This window comes from Sodiomyces alcalophilus (assembly GCF_042370955.1).
Source record: "Sodiomyces alcalophilus JCM 7366 unplaced genomic scaffold ACRALscaffold_6, whole genome shotgun sequence".
Classification (NCBI taxonomy): domain Eukaryota; kingdom Fungi; phylum Ascomycota; class Sordariomycetes; order Glomerellales; family Plectosphaerellaceae; genus Sodiomyces; species Sodiomyces alcalophilus.
The window spans coordinates 3,492,814-3,503,633 of NW_027263537.1; the positions used below are offsets into that span (position 1 = coordinate 3,492,814).

The 10,820-nt window shown below is 36.2% G+C and overlaps 1 protein-coding gene across 1 annotated transcript; it reads right to left on the bottom strand.

Moving 5' to 3' along the window:
- Window positions 1-1,597: 1,597 nt before the first annotated feature.
- ACRALDRAFT_2021499 (uncharacterized protein) lies at window positions 1,598-10,764 on the bottom strand (the record flags this gene model as incomplete). The annotated part of the gene is made up of 2 exons (XM_071020058.1): window positions 1,598-1,615; window positions 10,318-10,764. Coding segments are annotated over 2 exons (465 nt in total), but the record flags the coding sequence as incomplete, so codon positions are not given.
- Between the last annotated feature and the right edge of the window lie 56 nt (window positions 10,765-10,820).

A 10,820-nucleotide genomic window follows, 5' to 3' on the forward strand; every position in this document is an offset into this window, starting at 1 on the left:
TTATCTACTACGCCTAAGACGAGTAGGATAAGTTACTGCCTATAGCCTAACTAGCATCAAATAACTAAAAGAGCTTAACTATAAAGATAAGCCCGTTCTTCCTAGAACCCGGATACTATATAAACCCGATCTAGATCTATAATGAACTAAGCGGCGACGTTTAGGAGTTCGTAGCCTATAACCTACTCTGCCGCCTTTAAAAAGCTATAAAGTTCGCTTAAGCCACGATAATAGCTATATAACTATAATAAGAAGAGTTAGTAAATAAATATCGTATTCCCGCTAAATAGTTCCGAGTAGGTAACATTATATAGCTCTTACTCGCGAACTACTCTACCCCCAGATTATTATATAAATTAAGCTAGCTATATTAGAAGTATAGAGTAACTAAGGTTATTAACCTATACGTAGTAGAATTAAACGTACCTTTAAACGTATACCCGAGGTTCTATACAGACCTCCTATAACGCGTAAGTCAGGACCCGCTTCCTAGTCTAGTTTTATATAACCCCTAACTAACCCTAATTTACGATAGTTTAGAAGAAGACGAATAGATAGTAAAAGAAATCCTGTATACTAGGAATAGGAAGGTGGGTAGAGGTATAGTAAAAGAAGCGTTAGTAAAGTGGGAAGGATACGCCTAGATATCTTAGGAACCGATAGAGTCCTTATAGGAATTAAGCATCTTAGATCGCTATAAAAAGAAGTATAGCCTAATTAAAACTAATAATAAACCCTATAAATATTATAAAAGGAAAAAGAGTTATAAAAAAGGCGGTAAGAATTAAATAAAGGTTAGAATAATAATAAAACCGTCCATATTAATTAGGTTAGGGCGGATAAGCCCTGCCCCTAGCTACCGGGTTTAGGCGTCGAGGTTAATATCCTTATAACCGTCCTTATAACTATTATCGCTTATAGGGATAATAAAAGACGGCGCTAATAGCGCCACCTTAGCCTAACTATTCTTCTTCTTTCCTATAAAGGACTTAACGTTCTTTACCTTAATGGTTATAACCCCTATAATATTCTTAACTACCTATATAAACCCGTTAAACCGGTATAGGCCTTCTACCCCTATAAAGGTGATTATTACGCTAGGGATAGGCGTAATAATGGTACGAGGCGCCGCGATAAGTATAGGTCTACCTGCTATAATATGGGAGTCCCCGCCGGGGGGGGGGGGGAGGCGGTAATATATACCGATAAGCGAGGCTTACTAGCTCCTAAATTAACGGGTATTAGGATAGACTCCTCCTCCTATAAAGTACTAGAAGCCTTTTTTAAGACCCCCGACGCCTTTTAGAAGGCTGCACGAGCGCCTTTATCGCCTTAGGACTATAAAAGAGGTCGTTAATAACCACCTTCACTGCCTTTAAGAGTGCTACTAATAGACTAGCTATCCTAGGCAGAGGAGGCAGGCACTTATAACCGCCCTTTAAGTAGTTATAGTATTTAGGATCGGCTATCCTCGCTCCGGGTCGTAACGAATCACGGTAATACCGCTTATTCTAGCTATTAATAACCGCTTTTATATAAGTATAGTAGAAGACCTTATAGATCCCTTTAGGAGGATATTTTATTCTATAAGCGTGTTTCACGGGGCTTTTAACCACTATAAAAGCATTGCCCGCGGAATGCCTACCCTTAGCCTTAGCGGCTTAGGCTAGCTTGGCGCGGCGGTTTATAGCTAAGGCAGGAGTGGTAATCTCCTTATTAGCCGGGGCGGGAGTAGGTGCCTCTTTACCGGTATTATTATTATTATTACTATTATTATTAGCCCCCTATATTATATATATAAGTTAGTAAACGTCGCGCGAGGTTTATAAGAAGAATAAGAGGATATACCTTAGGGGCCGGAGATAATCCTGAAAATCTAAATATCTTGCAAAGAGGGGGATAAGAGGTTAGATCGATAAAACGATATATAAAGGGGTCGTGGGCGATAAAAAATATATTATAGATAGTAATAGATATCATTAAAGAAGAGAAGAAAAGCAGAACCACGGAGGTAATAGCGAAGTTAGTATTATTAATATAAGTAAGTTATATAGTTAGGGAAGGTACGCTATAAGGGCTCCTTATATAAAAGGAACGACCCTATAACCTGCCTATAAATAATAATAATAATATTACTATACGGAATATTAATTAATCGTACAACTATAAAGGCTTACCTTAAGTACTCTTTAACGCGGAAATAGGTTATTTATAATAAAGGAGCTGCCTAAGATTGTTATTTAATCGATAAAGAGGCGTTATTTAATTAAACAATAACGCTATACTAACCTATACCGAAATTCGACGGCTTACTAAGGGGAGGAGGGGGTAATATTATATGTTAACCCTATAGAGATAATCCGGTAAGGCTCCGGATCTTCTGACTAATTACACCACGTTCCTAGTGGGTCGCCGCGATATTATATTTAGGTCGTAAGTGCCTATAGAGTTTGCTCCTTTTCCTCCCTTTCTCCTTAGCTTTAGATAATTCAATTATTCGGCCTTACTCTATAAACAACTTATAACTAGCCGCTTACACTAAGGAAGCCCTAGATAGAGTATAACGATATTACTTATTACGCGAAGAGACGTCGCCTCTACTATAGAGTAGCAGGGATAAATATCCGACTATAAGGTAAAGAAAAGCCTGATAATATTAGAGTAATCCGTAGAGCCTAAGTAATAACCGGATCGGTATTTACCGTTATTATATATCGGTTATAAAGGAAATAACGATTTAGACATAAAGAACCAGCGCTCTATATAATTAACATTAAGGATATCGGTAAAGCCCTTCGCGGTAAGTCCCCGGTCGACCCTTAGAAGTATATCCCGGATAAGATCCTATAATAATTCCCCGACTTATGCTTGGACTTATAAGCGAACCGCCTCCCTTCTTATTATCCTAGAGTTAACCACGAAGTGAACCTTATATAAGGACCCGATAGTAAGGAACTACAGCTAGCCTAGGGCCCCCTCTATAATATATTAAGGGAAGAGTTATTAGTGCTGCGGAAGACCCTTACTAACCTAATCGATAAGGGGTTTATATAAGCTAGTAGCTTAGCCGCCGGAGCTTTAGTCCTATTCGTGAAGAAGCTAGGAGGCGGGCTATAATTTTATTATAACTACCGCGCCCTAAACGCGATTATATAAAAAGACCGCTACCCTCTCCCTTAATTACCGAGATACTCCGGAGCCTAGAATAAGCTAAGTAGTTTATAAAGCTTAATATAGTTACCGCCTTTTATAAGATCCGAATAGCCGCTAGCTACGAAGCAAAGACCGTGTTCCGGACCCGGTTCAGCTTATTCGAATAGAGAGTATACCCCTCCGGATTAAGTGGCGTTCCCGTGTCCTTCTAGCTATATATTAAGAAGACCCTTTAGCGCTACTTTAACGACTCTATTACTATATATATCGACGATATCCTGATTTACTCGAGTAGATCTCTCCGCGACTACGAGAAGAAGGTTAAACTAATACTATAGTCTCTAAACGACGCCGGACTAACGGTCGACCTTATAAAGTACGAGTTTAGCGTAAAGGCCGGGAAGTATCTAGGGTTTATAGTTACCGCCGGTTAGGGCGTTTTATATAACCCCGATAAACTAAAAGCGATCTAAGAGTACGAAGCTCTGTCCTTAGCAAAGGGAGCCTAAAGCTTCCTAGGCTTTATAAACTATTACTATATCTTCGTGGAGAACTTCGCTTATATCATAATAGCCTTAATAAGGCTAATAAAGAAAGACTACGCGTTCTCCTAGGGCCTTAACGAGTAAGCGGCCTTTAAAGAGGTTAAGAAGAAGTTCTAGGAAGAACTAATTTTATGATAATAGGTCTTAAATAATAAGACCTTCGTGGAAACCAATTATTTAGGATTCGTATTAGGAGGCGCTTTAACTTAAGAGGATAAATAAAGACGCTATTACGTGGTCGCCTATTACTCGCGGCGACTTATAGGAGGCGAGTATAACTACCCGATTCACGATAAGGAGATACCAGCGATTATAAGCTATATAATATACTAAAGAGCCGAGCTCCTAAGTTATAGTCGCTTTATAATCCTATCTAACTATACGGCGCTAGAGTACTTTATAATACAAAAGATACTTAATAAAAGATGAAGCCGATAGGCCGGTAAGCTAGCTTAATTTAACTTTATACTAGAATACCGTAAGGATGCTAATAACTATACTATTAATACCCTCTCGCGAAGGGAATAAGATAAACTAAAACACTTCTTAGACGAATAAGAGTAGGCCCGATATATATAATTAATACTAGAAACCGTAATCCCGATAAAGATCTGTCTCCTCCGTAAAAACCTATATATATTCGAAGCCGATAATAAGCTATAAAGACTATAGGACTCTATAGCGAAGGGAGACGATTAATACCGTTTTATTACCTGAGCCGTATCTGGAGGCGATTAATAATTCCCTCCTTTACTAGGTCTCCGAGCCTAGATCGTAGAGTATAGGATTAACTCGTAAGGGCTATTAGTATTTCGAGATCGCCTATAAATACCGGGAGCCTAAGAAGGGAGTATACTATAAACTCGAGTAATCCACGCTATACACGACTCTATAATCGGAGGCCACCTAGGGTAAGAGAATATAATCGTTTTTATAACGAGACGCTTCTTTTGGCCCCGGATAAATAGGGATATATGCAGGTTTATACGGAACTACGATATCTATAATTAAAGCTATACGTGGAGGAATACTAGATAAGGACTCTTAAAGCTATTACCGGTCCCTAAACGAATAAAAAGCGATTTATCGATAGACTTTATAATAGACCTATTACCCGCTAATGAAAAGAAATACCGGTACTTATAGGTTATAACCGACTAATTAATAAAGGCTATTACCCTCGAAGCCATAGACTCTATAAAAGCAGAAGCCTATACCGAATAGTTCCTATATTATTACTTTCGATTCTACGGTATACCTTGCTTAATTATAAGTAATAAAGGCTTTAACTAAACGAGTCGCTTTTAGCGATACTTTTATAAACTAGCTAGGATCGAATAATAACTAAGTATAGCCTATTACCCCTAGACCGATAGCGCTACCGAATAAGCTAATTAAGAAGTATAAGCGTATCTCCCAGCCTTTATTTATTACGCCTAAGATAATTAGGATAAGTTACTGCTTATAATATAACTAGCGTTAAATAACCGGGAGAGCTTAACCACGAAGATAAGCCCGTTCTTTTTAGAATACGGATACTATATTAACCCGATTTAGATCCACGAGGAACTAAGTAGTAACGCTTAGGAGTTTACCGTATATAACCTACTCCGCCGTCTCTAGGAGGCCACGGAGTTCGCCTAAGCCGCGATAATAGCTCTATAATTATAATAAGAAGAGTCCGCAAATAAATATCGTATTCCCGTAGAACGGTTCCGAGAGGGCGACCTTATATAGGTCTTACTTGCGAACTACTTTACCCGGCGACTATTATATAAGTTAAGCTAGTTATACTAGAAATATAGAGTAACTAGAGTTATTAACTTATATATAGTAGAGCTGGACGTGCCCTTAAATATATACCCGAGGTTCCATATAGATTGATTACGGTATATAAACAAAGACCTGTTACTTAGTTAGGTCCTATACGACCCTTAACTAAGCCCGATCCGTGATAGCCTAGAGGAAGATAAATAGATAGTAGAAGAGATCCTATACGCTAGGAATAGAAAAGCAGGCAGAGGCGTAATAAAAGAAGCGTTAGTAAAGTAGGAGGGATATACCTTAATATCCTAGGAGCTAATAGAGTCCTTATAAGAACTAAGCGCCGTAGATTATTATAAGGAGAGGTATAGCCCGATTAAGATTAACGATAGACCCCGTGAACGTTATAAAAAGAAAAAGAGTTATAGGAAGGGTTATAGGGATTAAATAAAGGTTAGAATAACGGTAAGGCCGCCTACGTTAATTAATTTAGGGCGGATAAGCCCCGCCCCTAGCTACTGGGTTTAAGCGTTAAGGTTAATATTATTATAACTATCCTCGTGACCGTTATCGCTTTTAGGGATAATAGGAGACGGTATAGATAACGCGACCTCGGCCTACCTACCCTTTCCCTTTCCTTTAAAGGGCTCGATATCCTTTACCTCGACCTCTATAACCCCCACGATAATATTAACCACTTATATAAACCGGTTAAACCGGTATAGGCCTTTTACTCTGTAAAGGTAATCGTTATATTAGGAGTGGGCGTAATAATAGTAGGAGGTGCCGTGATAAGTATAGGTCCACTTACTATAATAGGGGAGTCCCTATAAAGGGGGGAGGTAGTAATATAGACCGATAAGCGAGGCTTACCGGATCCTGAGTTAATAGGCGTTAAGATAAACTCGTCCTCCTATAAAATGCTAGAAGCCTTTTTAGAGACCCTCGACGCCTTTTAAAAGGCCGAATAAGCCGCTATAAGCGCCTTTATCGCCTTAGGGCTATAAAAGGGGTTATCGTTAACTACCTTTACTACCTCTAGGAGTGCTATTAACAGACTAGCTATTCTAGGCGGAGAAAGAACGTATTTATAACTGCTCTTAAAGTAGTTATAGCACTTAGGGTCGGCTAACCTTACTCCGGGTCCCGATTAGTCGCAGTAGCGCCGCTTACCCTAGCCGGAGACGACTACCTTTATATAAGTATAATAGAAGTCCTCGCGGGCTTTTCTAGGAGGATATTTTATTACACGAGCGCGCTTTACGGGGCTCTTAACTACTATAGAGGTATCGCCCGCGGAACGCTTACCCTTACCCTTAGCGGCTCTGGCTAGCTAGCCGCGGCGGTTTATAGCCGAGATAGGAATAATAATCTCCTTATTAGCCGGGGCGGGAGTAAGTACCTCCTTACCGGTATTATTATTATTATTATTATTAGTCCCTTATATTATATATAAGTTAGTAAAAGTTATATAAAGCTTATAGGAAGTATAAGAAGATATACCTTAGGGGCCGGGGATAATCCTAAGAACTTAAATATCTTTTATAAAGAGGAATAAGAGGTTAGAATAATAAAACTGCGTATAAAGGAGTTATAGGCGATGGAAAACATACTGCTAGTAGTAGCAGATATTATTAAAGAAAGAAGAAAAACAGAACTATAGAGGCGATAGCGAAACTAATATTATCGGTATAAGTAAGTTATATAGTTAGGGGAGGTATATTATAAGGGCTCCCTTTTATAAAAGGAACGACTTTATAACCCGGCTACGAATAATAATACTATCATTATTCGGAACGTTAATTAATCGTATAACTATAAAGAGGGCTCGCCTTCAGTGCTCTTTAACGAATAGAAAGGGACTATAAAGGGTTATTTAGGATAAAAGAGCTACTAAAGGTCGTTATTTAATCGATAAAAGGGCGTTATTCAATTAAATAATAACGCTTTACTAACCTATACCGAAAATCGACGACTCACTAAGGGGAGGAGGGGGGTAATATTATAGGTTATTTATTTATTTATTTATTATTCTTACTCCGCTATTCTTATCCTACCTTAAGTAGCTAGGAGTTAGAATTCTGACTATACAGTCCTTCTCTAATACCCACAGGGGGGAACACCGTAGTATAAGACTTAGAGAACTAGTATAAGACTTAGATAAAAACCTCTATACTCTCCTCCTCTAGGATTACTACCTTATACAGGTACCGCGGGGGCCCTATTACTAACTCGCTATTAGTACGAAACTCGTGGCTTTTATACTAGGAAGCCTATAATATAACCCGTAGCGGCTTTAAAGCCGACTACGTACTCGAATTTAACGGCGCGCGCGTGGTTATCTTACTTAGTTTTATATGCCTCCTGTATACCCTAGGGCTAACCCCTGCCGGCCCCCTTCGGGCAACTTATATATACGCTTCCTAGGGTTCAAAGCTCCTAAGCTTCTCTTACTCTTTAAATAGCTATAGGTAGAGCTAACGCAGGCTGCGTGCCTATACAGAACGCTTATATAATAGCGCAAGAGGCTACTTCCGTATCGTGGAAGAGGCCCCGCGTATTTTACTTACACGCTTAGGGATAGCGCGATACCGTCTTCTTATTTTTCCACAGTAAGGCGACGAACTCCCCCGTGGCACCTATTAACGACTAGCAAAGCCGGGCGGAAGGTGGGTCTCATAGGCACTCTATTTAACCCTTATCGTATATACTAAGGTAAATAAGGGCCCCCTAGAATAGGATCCGAGTCGCGTAAAAAAGGAAAAGGGGTTCCTCTTTTACGTGCGCCTCTAGCCGGATTCGAACTAACCCGGTTACCTTAACCGTATACCAGGTATACTACTATTATACCATAAAGGCATATTATAGGTTAACCCCGTGGATATAATCGCGTAAAACACCAGATCTTCCGACTAATTATATCGCGTTCCTAGTGGGTCGCCGCGATATTATATTTAGGTTATAAGCGCCTACTAAGATTTCTCCTTATTCCTCTTTTTCTCCTTAGCTTTAGATAATTTAATTATTTAGCCTTACCTTCTAAATAACTTATAACTAGCTGCTTACAGTTATTAAATAAAACTATAGGGGTTTATAAAGATATATCAAGCCTAAGACCTATAATAAGATCTTAATATAGGTTATAGATATATATAACTTCCTTATAGCATTTAGTTAAAGCTATATATTCGGCTTCTATAGACGATAAGGCTAGAGTTTTTTATTTATAAGAATTCCAGCTTATAGCATTATTTAACTCTATATAGTGGGTATAACCGCCTATTAAAGTTCTATCTTCTAGTATATCAGACCAGCTTAAATAAGAATAGCTAAATATATTAAGGTCTTTATTATAATCGTAAATAAGACTAATATCAGGATAGTTATTTAAATAAGCTCAGATCCTATTTAAAGCCATGAAATAGTCTTTAGAAGGATTACTTATATATCCTATATATCTATTAACTATAAAGGCTAGATTAGGTCTAGTATACTGTGCTAAATATAATAGTGCTCTTATTTCCTACTAATATTAATTTATATTAGCCTAGTAGGCAGTTTCCCGATTAGGAAACAGAGTTATTTTAGTCATAGTAGGAGTATTAGCCGGTTTAAGGCTTTTCGTTTTATACCGCTATAATATTCTAGCTGTATAGGCCGTTTAACTTATATATATTACTTTCCTTTCGGACTTAATAGTAATGTAATAGCTTAAAAATGTACTTAAGGTTCCTAGATCTTTAACGGATACATCCTTAGATAATTCCGTATAAAACTAATTTATAGTCTTTTCGTCAGGGTTTATAATGATGATATTATTAACGTGATATAGAAATAAGGCTTTTTCGTTATCTTTATAATAAATAAAGATTCTATTATCTATAGGTAATACCTTAGCTCCTAAATTATTGAAGATTTTAGTAAGGTACTAATACCATAGACGAGGGCTTTGTTTTAACCCATATAGTGCCTTACTAAGCCTGTATATTCGACTATTAGCCTTATTTTAGTTTTTGAAACTAATAGGCTGTATAGTATAGATAGTTTAATATCTATATCAGCGTGTACGAACGCATTTATAGCGTCTAGTTATTTAAATTTCTAACCGAGACGCACTCTAAGAATAAGGGCTAACCTATAGACTTCTGGTCTACAGGTAGTACTAAAGGTTTTAAGGTAATCTATACCGAGAACCTGATTAAAGCCTTATATAACCTAGCGGGCCCTATATCTAGGTTTTCCCGTATTATCGTATTTAACGTTATAGACCCACTATCCCCCTAAGATGTGTAGGCTGTGTTTTTCCTTTTCTAAAAGTGTATTAACGTTAGTAATATTGCAGGTGTTTCTTTTATTTAATTCTTAAATCTTATCTTCCATAGCCTCTATCCAGTAGTCTTTTTCAGGGCTATTTAAGGCTTATTTATATATAGCTAGTTTAAGGATAGTATTTATAGTTAAGAATATAGACTCTATAGTAAGCTGCTAAAAACTTCCTAATAGGGTATCTTCTAAAAAATATAGTAAGGCCTTACTTCTTTAATCTATAAATTAATCTAAGGACCCAGAGATAAAATCCTTATAGCTTCCCTTTTTAGTAAAAGTAGACGCACCACTTCTAGATTATCTAAAGGGTTTCTAGAATATATAATAGCCTTATAATCACCCTTATAAGGGGTTAATAATCCTATTTATAGTGGGTCTTTTTAAGAATTTATAGTCCCGGTTAGAGCTTTATTACTACTTACTATAAGAGGTAGCCCGTAAATCGTCTTCAAATTAAATAGAGGTAGTTTCTATAGGATCGCTTAAAGGGAAAGTTTTAGTCTAATTTATTAGTATAACTAAATCAGACTCCTCGCGCTATATTATTATTCTTATTATTATTATTATTATTATTATTAGTATTATTATTATTATTATTATTATTATTATTATTATTATTAGTATTATTATTATTAGTATTATTATTATTATTATTATTATTATTATTATTATTATTATTATTATTATTATTATTAGTATTATTATTATTAGTATTATTATTATTATTATTATTATTATTATTATTATTATTATTATTATTATTATTATTATTATTATTATTATTATTATTATTATTATTATTATTATTATTATTATTATTATTATTATTAGTATTATTATTATTATTATTATTATTATTATTATTATTATTATTATTATTATTATTATTATTATTATTATTATTATTATTATTATTATTATTATTATTATTATTATTAGTATTATTATTATTATTATTATTATTATTATTATTATTCTTTTACTCCGCTATCCTAACTAATCCAGGAGCCTTGTTTAGGCTATACGGTCCTT